This window comes from Frieseomelitta varia, unplaced genomic scaffold (genome assembly GCF_011392965.1).
Source record: "Frieseomelitta varia isolate USP_RPSP 00005682 unplaced genomic scaffold, Fvar_1.2 scaffold_976, whole genome shotgun sequence".
Classification (NCBI taxonomy): Eukaryota; Metazoa; Arthropoda; class Insecta; order Hymenoptera; family Apidae; genus Frieseomelitta; species Frieseomelitta varia.
In genome coordinates, this window is record NW_025110785.1 from 142598 (window position 1) to 162145 (window position 19548).

General features: G+C 39.9%; 2 protein-coding genes and 2 non-coding genes across 8 annotated transcripts in view; 2 read left to right on the forward strand and 2 right to left on the reverse strand.

Annotated features, from left to right (window-relative positions):
* Positions 1 to 19371, reverse strand: part of LOC122538252 (serine/threonine-protein kinase S6KL) — a 66445-nt gene extending 47074 nt beyond the window's left edge. Inside the window, exons 1-8 of one of the 3 annotated variants that reach the window (XM_043672182.1) lie at positions 18942 to 19371; positions 17840 to 17901; positions 17589 to 17683; positions 17256 to 17523; positions 17078 to 17162; positions 16909 to 17016; positions 16670 to 16828; positions 16505 to 16593 (exon numbers count right to left, since the gene is read on the reverse strand). In XM_043672182.1, the coding sequence (XP_043528117.1) occupies positions 16505 to 16593; positions 16670 to 16828; positions 16909 to 17016; positions 17078 to 17162; positions 17256 to 17523; positions 17589 to 17683; positions 17840 to 17896 (861 nt within the window). In that variant the 5' untranslated portion in view covers positions 17897 to 17901; positions 18942 to 19371. Of the gene's footprint in view, positions 1 to 16504; positions 16594 to 16669; positions 16829 to 16908; positions 17017 to 17077; positions 17163 to 17255; positions 17524 to 17588; positions 17684 to 17839; positions 17997 to 18460; positions 18548 to 18941 lie in introns of those variants that run through there. The other 2 variants (XM_043672181.1, XM_043672179.1) reach the window with 2 other exon arrangements.
* LOC122538250 (neurofilament heavy polypeptide) lies at positions 5518 to 13595 on the forward strand. 3 transcript variants are annotated; one of them, XM_043672177.1, is made up of 4 exons: positions 5518 to 5959; positions 10829 to 11195; positions 11226 to 11394; positions 11911 to 13595. In XM_043672177.1, exons 2-4 carry the CDS (start codon positions 10837 to 10839, stop codon positions 12769 to 12771), a joined length of 1389 nt encoding a protein of 462 aa, XP_043528112.1. In that variant the 5' UTR covers positions 5518 to 5959; positions 10829 to 10836; the 3' UTR covers positions 12772 to 13595. The 3 variants fall into 3 exon arrangements, with proteins under 3 accessions (XP_043528112.1, XP_043528111.1, XP_043528110.1); XM_043672176.1 differs by having other exon boundaries at positions 5518 to 5970; positions 10829 to 11394; XM_043672175.1 differs by having other exon boundaries at positions 10829 to 11394.
* Positions 15634 to 15707, forward strand: Trnan-guu. The gene has a single exon. It is a non-coding gene; the product is annotated as a tRNA-Asn (tRNA).
* Trnaw-cca lies at positions 16144 to 16215 on the reverse strand. Its single transcript has one exon. It is a non-coding gene; the product is annotated as a tRNA-Trp (tRNA).
* Positions 19372 to 19548: the final 177 nt, after the last annotated feature.

Below are 19548 nucleotides of genomic sequence, written 5' to 3' on the forward strand. Positions count from 1 at the left end.
GAGAGTTCATCAACCTTGGCTGATATTCGAGCAAATTTCGTTTCAACCGATTGCTGCAATCTGCAAAGTTGGGACGAATTGGAGCGGCGGGTTTTTTCTTTTGATTATTTGTTCCGTAACAGTGCACCATGACTGTGATCATGGGGATACAACTGATTCGGACGTGGTTATTATTGATCTTGAATTGAATAGAACAGGATGGATCACACCTATTTTTCTTTTTTTTTAATAAAACATATATTTTTATAATTATGATAAATTTTAATTAAATATTATTATCATATAAATTATAATATAATTTTAAATTAAATTTAAGGTGAAACATGTGTTGTTTTTTGTATACTTTAAGAAATATATACATATGACAAAAAAATTACGGATTTATATTTCAGTAGGAAGTGATTTTTGGCCAATAACAAGAAAGAATATAAAAATAAGAATAGAAATATAAATAAAAAAATTTATAAACGGAGTATCTAATACGTCGACTGCGATCTCGATCGATTGACGAAATATGGTCGAACGAGAAAAAGATTAAAAAAAGAAGGGGGGAGGACAGAAATCGTAAAAATTGACAATTTTCAAATAGACGGCGAAGAGATACGAGATCTCGATGCGATAATTTTGTGCTCTCGAAACTATAAAAATACTGCAAGAAATCCAGGGGAAAGGAAAAGAACCATATATTTTCCAGAGAGAAAAAGTAATAAAAGCGAAAAACTGGCAACGTTCTGGAAAAACGAGCAATCTCTCGGAGAAACAAGTTGAGAACGTCTCTCGGCACTTTTTTGCAAGAGAATATCGTGACGCCGTTGGCTAGAGGCGCCGGATGAATAATCGAGTTTTCTGGCTCCCGTTGCGAACAAGTGTTACTAATAACACGTCCATTCTCGCATCCTCCTCCTCCCCGCCCCCGTTTCCCCTTTCTCAGGTACAAGTCCCATGGAATAAACTCGCAACGATCAGGAAATATTTATGGCGAGTCGCGATGCACTCGAGCTGATCACATGCGATCTTAATCGGTAGCACAGCCACGAGGAAATTTGTTAATCTGTTAACACGAGCTCCGTGATGTTCGTTTTATAATAATAATGTCTTCCGGCCGTTTTTCCTGGTACTCTTTCTCTCTTTTTTGGGGGGGCATTTATATCTATCCTGCTTTCTAAATCAATTGTACTCTTCGTAAATTATATTAAGTATTTGATCATTTGTTGCACGATTCTCACAAAGGATCATTACCAAATTCTCCATTAATTTAATTAAGTGTTTCAATAATTGACATTCCACTGTATTTCAATTCCAATCCACGCAAGAAACCTAAGAAACCAAGAGATTATACCACTATACTCTATCACGATCTAACCGATCTAAGCATCCCACTAGAAATCAAAAGACCAAAGTGAAAAAGAAAAACGAGGCTGCAGAGGTAGATTTGCATACGCGCGCGTTACTCGCTGGTTCTAACGTCCCGGAGCAGAACTGATTGACCAACCACGAAAAAAAAAAAAAAAAGAAAAGAAAAGGAAAGGAAAGGCTGCGAAGCAAAAGATTGGACCATCGAAAAAACAAGCCGATAAACTTCGTTGCACCGTTGCACCAAAACTAAAACTACTCCAACGCAACTAAAGAGCTAAAGAACCAAAGAACGAAAGAAGAAATCAAAGAGAAAAAGGAACGAAGTTGAGAAAGCGGCGGATAAATTTGCATTATTCGGCGATCCCCTGCCGCCTGAGAAATCGCCGTGCCGGTCATCCATCAGGCGTGCCACGCGCAGCGTTGCCCGAGCAAAAATCCGGCGAGCAGCAGGCTCGTCGTCGTTCGGTATCGACGACCTCACATCAGCCGACGACCTTCGCCCTGAAGAGAACCGGTCCGAGAGATCGTCGGAGATGCGTCGCGCCAGCCTTCGTCCGTCCGCCTGTTTGGCAACAGGCTGGACTCCGCGAATCCAATCGATTCGCGATGGAAAATCGTGGCGCTCCGCGGCGACCTCGTCCGTCTTTTGCACGCACGCACGCACGCACGCACGCCGCGACATTTACATAACGCGGTGGCCACGCACGCATGCATGCATGCACGCGTCTACACGCGAGAGAAAGAGACGAGTTGACGCGGATGAATCACGGACCGGATGAATTACGAAAACGATTTGCGTTAATCAATCGATACCGATCGGAGTGACCGCGACGACGGTGAACGTGTTCTACGGATGGGACGAGGTAACTTGTGGCTGAAATTGCCATAACGGATGATTCGACGGCTGGCTCTCTGGTTGGACGATCGGTTTTATATAATTAAGATTTCTGATATCAGGGTTGAGTCGAGTCTCGAGTTCGATCGGGGGAAAGGCTTATTAAAAAAAAAAGGGTTTCTATTTAGTTTAAAAAGAAGGAAGATGTCGATTTTTTTTTTTTTTTTTTTTTTTTTTTTTGACAGTTGTCACGAAGTTAAGAAATTCCTTGGAAGTCGTAATTCAAATTTGCCGAGATAAAATCTTTCGTCAGATTTTTTTCTCATTTTTGATAATTGCCGGGTTTCTAAAAGGCTTTTAGCAAAACTTTGACAACCGATTGAATATGGAGATGAATTAAAATTATACTGCTGTCTTTTGAAATAGAAACATGAATATATATAGAAACGTACAAAGTAAAATGTACCCAAGCTCTTGCGTAAATTTATAAAACATTCTTTCTGAGTTCAGTGATCAACTACGTCATACAGTTAAATAATCGTGCAAAAAGTAAATAGCAAATAGTACACAATGGATTTTTTTAATGCGCCATAAACGTTCAGTCACCGTAAAAATCGATTCTGACATCATAAAATAATAGTTTCGATGTAAATCATATCATAAATTTATTCGATATAAATCATATCATAAATTTAATATCGGAAACTTTCACGATATTAAAATACCGTTTCCTTTGACAATTTGGTTTTCAACTCGATCAAACAAATTCCTTTCATCTTCGACCACTTTTTCAATTATAAAGTGACACTGAAATCAAGAAATTTAACGACGCGTTCGTTTCCTGTTAAACAACTGAGAAAAAGTTCCTCCACGACGACGACCAACAAACCTTTTTAAATAGTTTTAGGACTGGTTTCGCGAACCTGACACGCCAGACCTGACCAAATTAGAATTAGTTAAGCTCTGTTACAAATTCTGCGCGCACTTCCGTCGCGAGCAAGCGAACAACCTCCAGGAAAGTCGCGTCTTTCGAGTAATTGAGTATGTCGGACACGTGCGAGATGATTCGTTTGCACTCATTGAGAGGCGAGACAAAAACAGAGACAGAACTCGTCTCGTCGAAGTTTCGTGGATTCGGGCAACGAAATTGTGCTCCATAGGTGACGTTGACAATTCTCTCATCTAGAGTTTTCTCTAATCTAGAATTTTAGGCAAACCAAGTAATTTTGAAAGACTCGTTAAACACAAGTAGCACAAAAGATTTTGTTATTCGTTTTGACACAGAAAACTCCTTGGTCCTTGATCCTTTTTACAGTTTTTCAAGACGTACGAAGGATTGCGCGTCTTCAACTTTCTATCGGGAATTGGAACCTCGTTGATTAATTATATTTGAATGCAGATTCGAAAAGTTCGAAGCTAGGGAATTTGTAATTCTCATTCGACGAACGAAATTCGAAATCTTCGTGTCATTGATTGATTTACATGCATTACAAATATATATATATATTTCTACATATCTCGTTCTGATGTCAAGATACTCATCGGAAGATGAATGAAAGATAAAATAATTTATCAACAACGTGCCAATTAATTGATGAATGATCGTGCAGAACAATTTAAATGACCGTAGAGAAATTGTAAATGTACAACTTCCAATGAATAATATATATTATATCATCGATACCTTTTCAAATTTAATTTAGATTCGATTGCACGAGATATGAAATAAATTTCTTCAAATTTAGTTAAAGAAAAGAAAAAAGATAGATATTCGATCGCATGAAATACGAACGGCCAAGAAGGCCAAAAAGCCTCGTTCCACGAGCTAATCAGCGTGTCCTAATATTTCTATTCATCGCGGTCAAACATCAAGGTCCTTTTCACGTTTATCAAGAGCTCGCACCGCGCCATCGCTGCACTTCCGGTCGATACTGAATCATGCTGAACGAACTGCTTTTAAAACATCGTCCTATTCGCACAATGGAAAAAAAAAAATGAATCGTGCTAAACGCGCAGGTGCGTCACGAAACACCGCGTCGAACGTCAACGATTTCGAAACGAAATTCGAATTCGTTCGAGCAGCGATCGATCAGAAAACGACGAAGGAAGAAGACGACGAAGATCGATCGTCACTGATCGTAAGAAACCTCCAGAATATAATTTGCAACCGGTTCTTACGATCTAACGAGAAGAACTAAAAAATATATCAGAGGATGTTAAAAGAAATAAATTATTCAGATCATAACTATGATGTACAGGTTAGAAGACATGATTGATGTCGACGGACATAAATGCAAAGATTGTTGATGTTTTTATATAAAGCGTGAAATGCAAAGTGTCGATTAACTTTTGAAGAAAGTGTATTATGGAAACAATTGTTTCTTTATTCTAAAAGTTGACTGAAATCTTTGGAAAAAAGCTCTCACGAAACAAACTCTCTCGCAGAAGCAAAGCAACGAAAGCTGTTGAGTCGAGCATCAACGACCTCGCGACGAAACAACGTACGCTTGACAAATGTACAACGAACGTTCACTCCGCGAACGTATGTATCTCACAAAAGACGAGTTGACACGTTTCGCCCACTCGCCGGCTCCGAGCAACAGCACACGTCGTCTCGATGTTCCCGAAACCTTCCTCGATCGATTGACCGATCACCGAAGAAGATCACCTTCGCCAATCATCCTTCCACTTTTATCCATAATATTCATCATTGATACGTCGAAGTTCGACGACCGAACCGGAACAAAGCGAACGTCCGAGCAAGTCGTCTCGTTGATCAAGATGTACCATGCTAGAGCCAAGAACGACAACGGAACAGCAATTCCAAGAACAAGAACCATTGCACCAGGTTGAGACACCTCGACGCAATAACGTGTCAACGTTAGTGGCAGCGCATCGCGAACCACCCAACACCGATTCGATATTTGAAAATCTCCTGCGAGGATCGCAGCCCTCGGTTCGTTTTGCTCCTGCTCGTGGACGGCGTGGGTCGTTTCGTCGACGAGAGGAGCACACAGCCTGATTGTGAGAGAAAGAAAACGGTGCGCGAGAAGGAAAACGGCGAACGATCGGGAATCGCGGTTGATGGTACACAAGAGAGAGAGATAGTTGTCAACGACTGTGCCGGACGGAGGGAGGGAACGTCCGCGAGGGGCTGTGGGAGGGGTGCAACAGAGGTGGAGGAAAGAGGAACGACGAGGAATAGGGACGAGAAGAGGAGAATAAAAGGGGGGCCCGTGGTGGGACGCCGGGTGAAGAGGGTCGGGGCCCCCTATACGATCCTGGCCGTGGCGCGGCTGGTGGGTAAATGGGTATATAAGCGAGGCCCCGACGATTCCATCTCGACACACGACCCAACCTTCATCCCGATATCAACCGAACGTGGTTCCCACGAGCGAACGAGCGTAATCGTCACGCGCGCGGAAAAAAAAGAAGAGAAAGAGAGAGAGAGAGAGAGAGAGAGAGAGAGAGAGGGTAACTTACTTCTCGGGGCATCTCTTCCGACGCTCTCTTTTGTCTTTTGCTCTTGCTCGACACAGGAGTTTTGCACACACGACGAAACCGTGCAATAAACGCGTAATAACGTCGTCGAACAGTTTGTCTTTTTTTTTTTTCCTCCTCTTTTCCCGAGCGACAGTTCAATCGGTGAGAGTAATTTCCCCCGCGGCTGAAGCGGCGAAGAATCATCTAGGAATCATCTAGTCTACCGGACAACGAGTCGACGACCAGCCGCCGCTCTGACCAGTTCCACGGAGGAGAGAAAAAGACGTGAGTAGAATGTTCGTTTCTTTTTTATCGTTTCGTATAGTCGTACAGTCCCGTCGTCGACAGCCTGTATCTTTTTTTTTTTTTTTTCTCATTTTGCTTGAATTTTCTCTTCCTTCCTCGATTCGAACGCAGGTTTATCCGATTATTCAAATTTGGGGTTAGCCAAACGTCATCGCGCGTGTTTTCTTTCTTCTTCTTTTTTTTTTTCTCTTGCTGACACGCGAAGAAAGAAACTTGAGAAAAGTTTGAGACATAAAAGAAAAATCTCGGGCTAAGACGACTAATCACGGATCGTGAGATCTCTCGTGGTATTTAGAAGTTTCCAGAGGTTAACAGAGGAACGTCAACGATCGCGGTGGGCGAACAAGGTACAGCTTAACTCGATTGCGTCTCGCGAAATGGCTGTCTTCGGAACTCGCGTCGGTGATTAAAGCGAGGAAATCGTTAAACGGAATAATCGTCGGAACATACAATTTGCGTGCATTTCGCAACGAATGACCGCGTAATGTTTGCGTAATTTTCGTCCTCGTCTCGCAACCGTAACCCCTTTCCTCCCTCTCCCACCCTCCCTCTCCCCTCGTCCTCTCCGCCCCATAGACCCGACGAGATTTCCCCGAGGCTAATTAACTCGTCGCTAATCTGCTTATAATCTGCGCGTCGGCGAGGCTGCGACACACGAGGCGCGAACAAGCCAACCGAGGATCCTCCAATTTGCCAGGAACCTCATTTCGGAGCCGTCCATCTCGTTTCCCATCCAGTCTATTCCCATTCTCGTTTTTAGCCCTGTATTTCCAATTAAACGAATTCATGCGTAAAATCGACGATTGGAAATGTTGTGAAATCTACGCGTACGGTAGATCTCTTTCACGAGTCTTTAAAGGCGTTAAAGAAACAGAAAACTTTGAGAGTTTTCTGCTAGGGTAGCAAAGTTCATACAATTTAGTAATTTTTCTTCTGGACGCGTTAAAATTACCGTTCTATCAGCGTGGATGCTCGTGTTTCGTGTTTCTTGTTTAAAAAGTCTCGTGTTTTAAAAAAGAAAGACTCGGAAAATCATGATCTCGTGTTGGAGGATCTAAAAAATCTTGCTTATTAGATTCGTGAAAATTAGATTAAATTGAAAATCGATATTTAGGGCCTAGACGATTTGGAAAGTTTCAAACACTCGATAATATGTATTTCTTCAACGCCACATACATTTCGCATTAATTTCAAAGGGGAATCAATTTAAAAATGTCTTTGTAAAAGTTCTAGCTAGTCTAGATGCTTTTCGACGAAAATCCTTCACCAACGTTCTTCTCCAAAGCGGTATAATTTTCTATGATATCTAGCGATGTTGTGACCAGAGTAAAATCGAAACGAAACGCAGCGTTCGAAATGGTAATTGAAACGACGTCGAGAAACGGCAGCGGGGGGGGGGGGGGGGGCCTCTTTCATAGCCCGATTAGAGGCAACAACCGGCATTCCTGCGCGATCGCGTTAACTGCGACGCATTCTCCCGTCCAGTTGAGATTCAATGTGCGCAGATTAGATCGACAATCGCGAAAAGGACAGAGCCGATATAGTATAAACGGCGTGTTGCGTGTCGAATAGAGATCTCTGCGGCGCAGAGAGAAAGAAAGAGAGAGAGAGAGAGAGAGAGAGAGAGAGAAGGAGGCAGAAAGCATTGAAGCAGTGAACCACTTCAATGGACCCCGTGTGTCTTCTTTTGTAAGCGTGGTACCATTATTACATCTCTGATCATCTTGATAAGGTAATGGGTGTCCATCATCTGTCACAGGCATTTCCTCTCCGTCCACCTAATCCCTCTCGCCGGTGTTTGCATCCCTCGCGAGATCGTGACTTTAATTTTCTTGCGGCACTTTGGATTCTCCTTCCTCCTCTGCCCCCTCTCCACCTTTCTTCCGCTTCTTTCTCATCCTCGACTCTCGCGTACGACAAAGCAAATCAAATTTGCGATCAGCCGAAACGCCGAACGCTCACATACACATGTAACAACGTTACGCGCGAACGTTACCTCCACGTCCGTGACTCGCAAAGTAATTTGCAATTAACTTTATTGCGGCCCATTACGTCCGCTTGCAACACGATCAGGCCTGGACGATTGTTATTAACGTCGATTATGCGACTCGCTAATGTATACTTGTCCCTTATACTTAATTTCGCTTCTCGCCGTCTTCAACGAGTTCGTCTCCTTCTCAACGTTCACCTCTTTCCTACGTAAGTGAACAATCGTACCTCCCTTTCTCTCTCTCTCTCTCTCTCTCTCTCTCTCTCTCTCTCTCTCTCTCTCTCTCTCTCTCGTCGATCTCGTCTCAAACTTACGTACACGCGTGTACACGAGCGATTTTTCCATCGAAATTCCATGAAAATGGAAATTCGGAAGGAAAGTTTCCGATCGACGCCGATCTCGCTCGATAGCGATGGATCACGATCGGGCACGAGCGAAATAACAGAACCGAACGGTGGCCAATTGGCGAACGCGTGGAACGAAGTGTATCGCAAAAACTGGACCGTTGGGAGCCGCCTCGTTTCCTCTGGCCGCTTGTGTCGCCCAGTTTTTCCCTCTTTATCCACCCGTTTTCCCTCTCTGGCTTTTGCGTTCACCTTCTCGATGCGCATTCCGCGCGTTCGTTGCGTTCGTTATCCAGAAGGCGTGTCTGTCTCTCGGATAACGACAGCTCTTTTCCTTTTTCTCGTCGTCAACGAACACACGACTGAGCTCTCCTCTTCCGAGATGTTCCAGCATCGTCATTTTCTACCGAACACGGACGTAGGAATCGTTCTACCAAACTGGTTCCAACGCTGGCCATTTGTTGCCGGCCAGTTTTGATTTTCACGATGGAACGTTCGCGAACGAGCGTTTCTGGCTGTGCACGCAACGGGAACAGCTTCCTCTCTGTATAAATTACCCGCTTGATTGGACGCAAGCTCGAGAGCTCGAGCCTCCTGAACGGAAGGTCGCTCTACGCTCTACGTGAAATCGAAAGAATGTCATCGTGCTTGATCTTTCTTTCTTTTTTTTTCTTTTTCTTTTCTATGCCACGTTCCACGTAGCTTGACAACCAGTTTAACTCCTCGTTATACGTACGTACGCGCGCGTATTAATATAATTTCGTCAGCGTTTCGCGTTTCGCTCGATCGCCGAACGCACTCGCGAAGCAAATCGTGTCCACGCGACACCGCGACCATTGTCTCTGGTTTCACGTCTGCCCACACTATGCCGTATCTGCCTCTGAATACGTGAACCTCGATGCTCGCCAAAGGCTTCGCGATGTTCATACGATACCGATGTGCGCAACGGAATCGATTTACACGGCGATGAGCTTCATAATAGCAGTCGACGTTTTATAATTAGACTCGAGCGAGTACCACGTTGGTACGTTACCAATCTCGCTGACATCAAGACGTTCATACCGTGCAGTCGTTGGAAAATTCTAGCAAATGTTACATTATTCGGTACTTTAGTTTATAAAATCCACGAGTGGAAATTAAATGACTAAAGAAAAATATTAATACTCGTGGTCAGCGAAGCACGTACGAATCTATATATATACAGATTCGTATATATATATTAATGTTTATACAATATAGTATATATATTTTTTATATTTATTTTTATATTTTTATATATATATTTATATTTTTATATATATTAATATTTTTCTAGCCATTTAATTTCCACTCGTGGATTTTATAAACTAAAGTACCGAATAAAGTATATATATATATACTTTGGTAGTTCGCGATAGATCGGACAGCATTTTTTCCCCAAGTAGTATCTCGATCGTCGAAACGACTCGATTTCCACCGAGCCAACAACAATGCCTTCACTCTTTCCGTTTCCACCTGTTGCGGAAGTTACACCCATGTTTCACTCTCCGTTCGCCACGCACGCAACGTTCGTTCTCGTTTCATTTATCCCGATTTTTACTGTTCTTCATTCATCGCGAAACTGAAAACTTTCATCTTGGAAATCTGCATTAAGATTCAAAGTTTCTACGTTAATTCCAATGATTCGACATAATTTTCAATCTAAATACGTGCGTAATCATTCAATATAACTTCCCCGGCCTGAAAAATCCGCCCGCACGTGTGAAACTCGAGCAACGATCGATCTGAAAACGATGCAACCTATGCAAAAATCAGACAACTGTCGGATGAAATCTCTAGCATCCAGGAGCTTGAACAACAACACACGCGAACGCGAAGAAATACAGAGGGAAGAGGCGCGATGATGCGAACACGCGCGCGTAACGGACACGAGGGGCACGCATCCTGTCATTAGTTCCATAACGCTCGCCTTGTTCAATGCATTCGGTTCAATGTCACCTCCGTCCCTCTCCTTCCTGCCGGTTCCTCTAGCAGCCCCTTGTCCATCCTTCAATTTTCATTCTCTCCCTTTCTCTCTCTCTCTCTCTCTCTCTCTCTCTCTGTTACGTTCTGCCTGCTTTTCGTCTCGCGCGTCTATCGGTGGTCCATTCATACGGCCGCATTCATTCCAAGTACGAAAGAGAAGCTCGCGTACTCACGTCCGCTCTCCTAACTGGAAGATTGCGAGAGACGTCCTCGTTTCCTCTCTCTACGCTCCTACGTGCAGCCGGCGTTTCTCTCCCGACACCGCACGCGTGACGTTATCGTAATCTCCGAATCTTCTCGGCGTTTTAGATTTTATTTCTGGACCGCGATTTCGATTTCTACTCGAGTTTAATTGCCTCCGAATTGCCGAATCGATGAACTCGTAAACGTTTGAAATTAGTTAGACAACTACCAGCCATAAAGAAATCGTGAGGGCGTAAAAGAAGAAACAAAAGTGTCACGATACAAAGGTGAGAAAAGGGGGAGAATCATTGAGAATTCGATTTCCAGATATCAAGATGACGAAGCTACTCGTAGTAACGATGCTGTGCCTGCTCGGCCAAAAAGTGCTCTCGATGCCCGTGGCCGAGAACCAGGATCCTCTCCAGGTGGTCCCACTGGAGAAGTCGGCGAACCCGAGCAAACCCGAGGTCCCAGCGACTCCCGAGGTCACTGTGGCAGCGAGCTCGGAAGCCGCAGCACCGCCAGCAGCCGAGGCGAAGTCCGCCGAGGCTGAGAAACCGAGTGTGAGAAGCGAGCTCGCGGCCGAGAACGCTCAGCCGTCTGAGAACGCCGAGGAGAAGAAAGAGGACGCTCAGCAAGCGAAACCCGAGGAGAAGAAGGAAGAACAATCCGGCTTGGAGAAGCAGCCTGAGCAACAGCAGCAGCAACAGCAGCAGCAGCAGCCGCAGCAACAGCCTGCGCAAGAGCAGAAGCCTGAACCGGTACCAGAAGCCAAGAAGGAGGAAGAGAGCCTAAAGCAGGCGGCTTCCGAGTCTCACGAGACCGTAGTGCAGGCCGCTCCTCAAGAACAAAAGCAGGACGCTGCTGAAGTGCCGGCAGAACAACCCGTTGGTGTAAGTCGCCTAATTTTCTTAACAGAATTTCCAGCTTTTTCATCTTGAGAAGATAATCAAGAAAGTAGAGGTTAGAGGTAGACAGTTGTTCTACGAATTACATATTTTTAGTTTACATATTTTACATATTCTTTTCTTCATATTAAACGCATTCAGTTCTTACGAATTTTTTGCAAAATTGTAAAATTTCCTACAGACGAAAATTCACAGGATATATTATTTGTTATTGTCAATATGAATTACGATAGATAATTCCAAATGCTCAAAATTGTTACGAGCAGACTGCGAATTTTCACGCGATTGAAGATGCGACGAAAATAAAATATTCAAAGTATAATGCTCCTTATAACACGTAATAAACAAATTCTCCGCTTTTTTAAATACCTTCGAAAAAAGAATACAAAAAAATTGCACAAACATTCACAATCCAGTCACGAGTGACAGAATTTAATTCCCTCGATAGTAATGCGAACGACAGAACATGATTTTCTCAACCGAATCTTGTTCACGTTGCAGAAATCTGCAGTGGCAGAGGGCAAGAGCTCCGAGCAGGTAGATTCTGCGGAGAAGAGCTCGGAAGCGGCAAAGGAAGAGGTAGCGGAAGAGAAGAAGGCCGAAGAGGCCAAGCCTAGCGTAAGGAAGGAGGACGAGGCGAGCTCTGCAGCTTCCGAATCGTCGGAAGAGAAGGCTCAGCCAGCTGCGGAGGAGAAGAAGCTCGAGAATCCGCAAGAGGAGGAGAAGAAAGCCGAGGAGAAGCCCGACCGTGTGACCCGTGACGCCGAGGTAGCTGCCCCGGAAGAGAAGAAGGCGCCAGAACAACCAGCCGAAGCTGAGAACAGCCAACAAGATCAGGCTAAATCCCCGGAGGAGAACCAGCCAGCCGCCAAGAGCGAGAAGGCCCAGCCCATCGTCGAACAACCAGCGATCAGTCCTGAAGAATCGGCCAAGAGCGAGGAGAAGCAGCCTGCTGAAGCCCCCGCTCAACCCGAGAAGGAAGCAAAGAACGTCGAAGCAGTCGCCACAGCTGCTTCCAGCAACGCCCAAGAGTCTGCTGACCAATCGGCAGCGAAGTCGGCCGAATCTAGCCAGGCTAAACGCGAAACCGCGGATGCTCAGCCTCAAGCAAAATCCGAACAGCAAGCCGAGGAGAACAAGGAAGAGCCATTGAAGCAGCAGGAGCCAGCGAAAGAAGCGAAGGAGGCGAAGGAAGCGAAATCAGACGAATCCTCCGAGGAGAAATCAGCTGAGAAGAAGGAGAGCAAGGGCAGCGAGGAGGAGAAGTCATCCGAGGAGTCTTCCTCTAAGCAAGAGTCCAAGCCAGCCGAAGAATCCAAGCCCGAGTTATTGCCAAAACCGCAAGAACTGACAGCGTTGTAAGTGAACGATCGAGAGGTGACGGTCGCAGCGAGAGGCGGGAAGACGAAGGAGGGTAGCCCCGAAAAGATTCAGTAAATTTTTCGAACGAAGCGCGGATACTGGCTCGCCGCTCGTCCAGACCAGAATTTTGCGTTCATCGACCACAGATAAAAATGGGAAGGAAACATTTCGTAAAAGAAGAAACAGAAAACAAAACGTTTAAAAGAAAACAGATGATGAATAAAGAAAAAAAAGAAAAAAAAAAACGAAGGAGGAAGGCGCGAGTTTTTCGACCCGGACCAGAGAAAAATGAGCGGGAGAGAGCGTGTACGTCAGAGGAAGTATGAACGGGAGCGGGAGAGAGAGAACAAGACGGAGTGAGAGTGTATATCGGTGTGAATGGGAGAGAGAGATTGCGATTCCAATTTTGTGGCAGGGTTCAGAACTTCCCCCCGGCGCGCTACGATTCCGAGAGAAGGAAAATTCATCGACTCGGGGCAGGATGACCACGTGGCCACCTGGCTGTGAAGGATCTTTAACTTAGAAGGAGAACACGTCGAAACAACATCCGTGAAAACAACGATGATGGTGATGACGATGATGACGATGATGATGAAAATGCTCGAAGAAGAAGCAAATATAGGAGAAAACAGCGATCAGGAGCACGTGGCCACCCTTTGGGATCTGACTTGGCACACACGCCAGGGATCATCCTCTTCTTCGTCCCGGCGGACACCGCGATTTGTCCGCGGGGACGAAACACGGCCCCTAATATTTTAGTATCCTCGTCCCAAATTTCCCTTTCCCTTCTCCCCAAGACTTTTTCTCTTTATTTTTTCCCCCTCTCAAAGAAAAAAAAAGAAAAAAAAAAAGAAAAACCACACACGAACCACAACCACAACCTCATCCCAATAAAAACTAGTATGTAGCTCGACTCTGTCTTCTTTTTTTTTTTTTTTTTAGAGATACGTGTCATTATTATTATTAATATTATTATTATTATTACGATTTAGTACCAGTACCGCTATTATTATTAATATTATTATTTGTATTATTGCTATCATCGTTATAATAATAATTATTATTATTACTGTGGACAACGTGTTCTTCGCAATATTCCCATCTCCTTCGGTTTAAGAATGTCAATTGTTTCCTTCGCACTTACAAGTACGAGATTGAAGAACGAAGGAATTCAAATGAATCAGAGCTTACATTTGGAAGGAGAATGTTCAATTCCATTCAATTCCAGTTGAATCGCGTCATCGTATGGCAATTGTATTTGATCGTATCATCATCGATAAGGCAAGTTTAAAAATTCACGACTCCAGAAACTTCCACTTTCGAGCACGCGATCATAGATGTGTTTAGAAGGATAATTACGCGTTGTGATATCGTTCATATAAATATTTCAATTGCCCGACATCCTGACTTGAAACCGAGAAGTTATCCACCGAGTTGCTGTTGCAACATACTCGATGACTCAAGTAATCACGCTCGTATACAAAGACGCCTACTGAAATCGACGTATTATTCTGAAAAATAAACTTCCATTCACACTAGCTAAGAGTAAATCGCTAGTACTTTCCAAATTCAAATAAAATCATATCCAAATTAATTTGAAATCTCAAATCAAATAAGAAAACAATTAGGAAATGTTAAATCAAATCATTGATAAAACATGGTCCTCTAAAACATGTGTAATTTATGTACTACAGCAAGAAGAAGGTAATATATTATCCTATAGATTATCCTATATATTATCTTATTTCATTATAAATTCCTTGCGTTATATACATTTTAATTAAAAATTATTTGGTGCAAAAAGAAAGTAGCCCGAAATAAAAGCTTATTAACACGAATATTAGTTGAATTTACAGCATGTTTGAAACAGTATCTGCTTTTTAATTGCTTTTTGGTTAGTTTGCTAAAATAACCCAAAGGTGTCTGCTTATTATCTCTCCAAGTTGTTGAAAAAATTGTGAGTCACTGTGTCTATCGAGAATACACTTGCACAAGAATCGAAGATTCACGTGAATCTCATGGTTGGCGAATGAATATCGTGATCGAGTCACGACGACATTTCTCCATGACACGATACGTCGATTCATCAAAAGGCCGTATGAAAAGTTAACACGGCCGAGAACATACGCTTTGTAAACAGTGAGGATACGCCAGGTGAGTGGACCCGGCGAAAATGTCAAGGCACAAGGGATTTTGCAACGATCCAGAGAGATACGCTCGTTGGCTTTCTTCAATTCGTCTCTGTTGCATACTTTTACGCAAGAACGACCGACGAAAAGTATACGAGACACGGTTCACGAGAAAATAATTGTATCTCCACTTGGAACGTTTCTTTAGATCTAGGTGTTCCCTAGTACAATGAGAGACGTGTAACATTTTGGATGTAGCAATAGCGAATTTTTATGCGTTTATTGGAAATGTAGAGACGCAGAAATGCATTTGATGTGTAAAAATATGAGAAATAAAATATTAGAGAATGTAAATGAATTTTCATCACCTCATTCATCAATTATTTCTAAATAAATCATTTTAAATATATAGCACAGTATCCAAATTAAAGAAACAAATAAAAATAAAAATAAAATGTATTAATGTTTTACGATAAGTATAAATATATGATAATATTTGAGAAATATTGAATGGCATTTTTTTATGAACCGCGATAAAACTTGTTACATGGAATACATCCTACAATATGTGATAAATTAAAAATAATTTTACATAATATATCATTAAAGTAGAAAAAGTATTTAAACTAATAAGATTTACAAAATAAAGATATATAACAAAATTAGATATATAACAAAATTCGTGAAATGGAAAACAACGAGAAAAGAGTTAAAAAGATCTGTTCAATCAATTGCCTCCGTGGCGCAATCGGCTAGCGCGTTCGGCTGTTAACCGAAAGGTTGGTGGTTCGAGCCCACCCGGGGGCGATTTTCTTTTTATTTTTTTTTTTTCATTCTAAATAATAATCTATTTTTTTATGCCTATTATCATTAGCAAGATTAATCACTTATTACTATTAAACGTTTGGATGAAAGAAAAAGAGAGTGTAAACACTGAACGATGCTTATACTTTGTCTTCTGAACCAGTTTTAAACTTAAACAAAAATAAAAATAGAATATTCTTTTACATAAAATATAAAATTCTATTTTTAAACTCTATTTTAAATTCTATTTTTTCACATAAAAACATTTTATGTTAGAATATGAAGTAAAGAATGTATACCAATTAATTTTTTGTAATACACTGCATAAAATAGTGAAGTTAACAATAAATATTATTTTTATTCAATTAAACATGAATTGATAAAATTTATTTCATATTCTGCGTATAAAACATTAAAAAAAATTGTAAAAATTAATTTTTGACCCCGACGTGATTTGAACACGCAACCTTCTGATCTGGAGTCAGACGCGCTACCGTTGCGCCACGGAGTCAACTGATTGGACCGTTTTCTAAAGTAGTTATAAAGGACAGATACTAATATTTTTAAACAATAAAATATATATGATGTATTAATAACTATTCTTTTAATTTTAATAAATAAATTAAATTATGTTTAAAAAAACATTTTTTGCACTATCCTTCATATTTTATCTTTTACTCCTTTTATTCAAATAATTATAATTCCAATAAGTTAATAATATGTTCCATGCAATATTTAAACTTTTTTTAATAGAAAAAAATATATATATACATATATATATGTCTGTGTGTCATTCATACCTGATTCGTAAGCATAAAACAGGCTAGTACTCCCAAGGACCACCAATCTACCTCCTGTCCATAATACTTTCTGTTGAATATTTCTGGCGCTATAACAAAATAAATCAAATAAAAAACAATTATAATTAATATAATTTTTATAGTCATATAGATTTTAATACTTACCCATATATTCTGGTGTTCCACAAAGCGTATTTGTTCTTTCTGCATGATTTAACCATTTTGCAAGACCAAAGTCAATAATTACAGCATGACCTTCCTCATCCAATAAAACATTTGTTGCTTTTATATCTCTGTGTACAACACCAGCATTGTGCAAAAAATCTTCAACCAAGATAACCAAAAATATAAATTCTAAATTCTGTATCATATTCAATTATTAATTCAAAATTATGTATATTTACCAATAGCTAAAGCAACTTCTGCTACATATATTCTAACTATATTTTCAGGCAGAAAACCACATTGCTCAATTAATGAAAATAACTCTCCTCCACCAATATAGTCAGTTACTGAAATTAATGAACATTAAAAACTATATTTAACAACGATTAATAATAACAGCAAGCTTACATATATACAATGTTTTTCTTCCTTGCCACCTGTGACAACAATCCAGTATAAATGGATGATGACCAACTAATTTTTGTATGGATACCTAATGTTGAATACATATACGAATCCAATTACTAAACAAAACAAAAGTAAACGTGCCATCTAAACATATATACAATTTTTAAAATATACATACTTCCTGTTTAGCTTGCATTATACCATTTTCTGTGACCACTTTAGCTTTACTGATTACTTTTAAAGCAAATAGTTGTCCAGTATCTTGTTTTTGAATTTTATATACTTTTCCATAAGCTCCTTTGGCTATTACACTCAAAAATGTATAAGAATTTTGCAAAGATACTTGTCTTATTTGAAATTCTGGAAGAAACATAGCCTGAGAACGTGATACAGGCCATAATGTTTTTGAAGTACCCAGTGGATCATATAATATACCTTCGCTCCAGCTACAAAATCAAACACTTGTTACATAGAGACTACCAATGTAGAGATTATAAAATATTAAAATTACCTTCTGCAAGAAGCACGGGACCATGATTTAGTTTCTTTCTGCGAAGATTGTGTTGATCCGATGCAACTTCCACCAATTATATCACTAAGGCTGTACTATTAAAAAGATATGATAATACTTATTAATCATTATCGCTCAAAATACAATTATGTGTAAACAAATGTTGTTAAAAACGTTTAGCAACACTATTTAAACTATGTAGGTTATAATTTATAACCTATATTTTATTTATACTTTTAAATAATATATACCTGACTAGTATACTTTTGATTATTGTGATAATTATTTTTTGAGGTAGAATTACCCATTCGAGCTGAAAAACATTAATTTTTATTCAACATTTCGCTTTATTCATTGAATAAGCATAATAAATAATCATTTCAGTCACGTTCATTTATTTCTGTTAAATGACTTATAAAACGCATCATATGCATATTTATCTTTCAGAATAAAATAAATTTGATATTTAATCATATCAGTATAATTAATTTTATAATTAAAAATAGAATAGAATTTTATTATAAAAACGTTATAAAAATGATTATAGATGTATGTATATGCGCGTAATACATATACGTACATATATGCATGTATTTCACATATAAAAAATTAATAATTTCCACAAACAAATTATTATTAAGATAATAATTTAATAAAACAGGTCTAAATATTAATAGCTTATTTATTAATTAATTATACTGAATTATTAAAATATATATTAATCATTTTGGAAGAAATTTTATAGGATTGTGCAAATTTCAATCACTTATATCAAGGAAATTTATATTTATTTATCTAAATTTCCTAAAATATAATTTTAATATATTTGTTCGTAATATTATATAATAGTATTTGAATATATTAAAACGTACCGTGACAATAAATTAGAACGAAAAAAAGTTATCATTCTGTTCAGGACCGATGCACGATTCAAATTATTAGAAATTAAAATATGGCAGAAGTATCACGTGACTGAAAATTAGATAATACATAGATTATGTAGAACCAATTTTAAACATTCTCTTGGTCTTTTTAATACTTCAAAAAATTTTAAATTATTTATTATCTATAAAATTCTAGCAACAATAATATTTGTTATTTTTATGATACATTAATTGATTAGAATGATAATTCCATGATTGATATGGCAATACTGTCCATATTTTTTAATTTTAATTTTCATCACTGCAGTGCAAAACTTGTCTGAATCGATACGACAGGATGTGACTCGAAAATGGTAAAAGGGTACTGAGACCCCCCCCCCCCATCGTGGGCCGAAAAATTACATATGCAAGGTCTATTCATGCCTCGTCTGTGGTAATGGGTTTAAAAAATCATATTCTTTGCACCAACATCGATCGTTTTACTTGATGTTTTACTAATTCCCCGTTCAATTCATCGTTCTTTAAATGTAGAATGCGCTAAAAAACCAGTGATTTATTACTATGTCGGTATTTCAGATCCCCGGCTACGAAACCCCGTAAGGTGATAGGTCTATTCATAAACCTCATCGGTGTTATGAATAAGACAGATGCTACCATCTATTAGATTTTTCCATTTTACATTTTTTAATTTCAGTCGAAATTGAAAAGTGCTTAGATAGCGATATATATTTATATTCGTCCTTATCGCACATTAATGCGATCTTTGTCTGTCGCATTGCATCTCAGTCTCAAAATATTGTTCTCTTTATTTAACCAACAAAATGTTTCGATCTATTAAATTTTTGTTCGTGCACTTTCTAGGTCAATTGAAACATGAAAAGAAAGCTTATTCTCTTAAAACGAAGCTGCAACTGTTAAAATTCATAAATTAATCTTTATTAGCATTTTTTGCAAATGAACATTTGCTTGACACAAAAAAAATCCAATAGGCGAGCACTTGTGCATAAACAAATAATGTAATAATGTACGAGGACAGGAATAAATTTTAGTTCCAGCGTTTAACCGCTTCGTGGCGC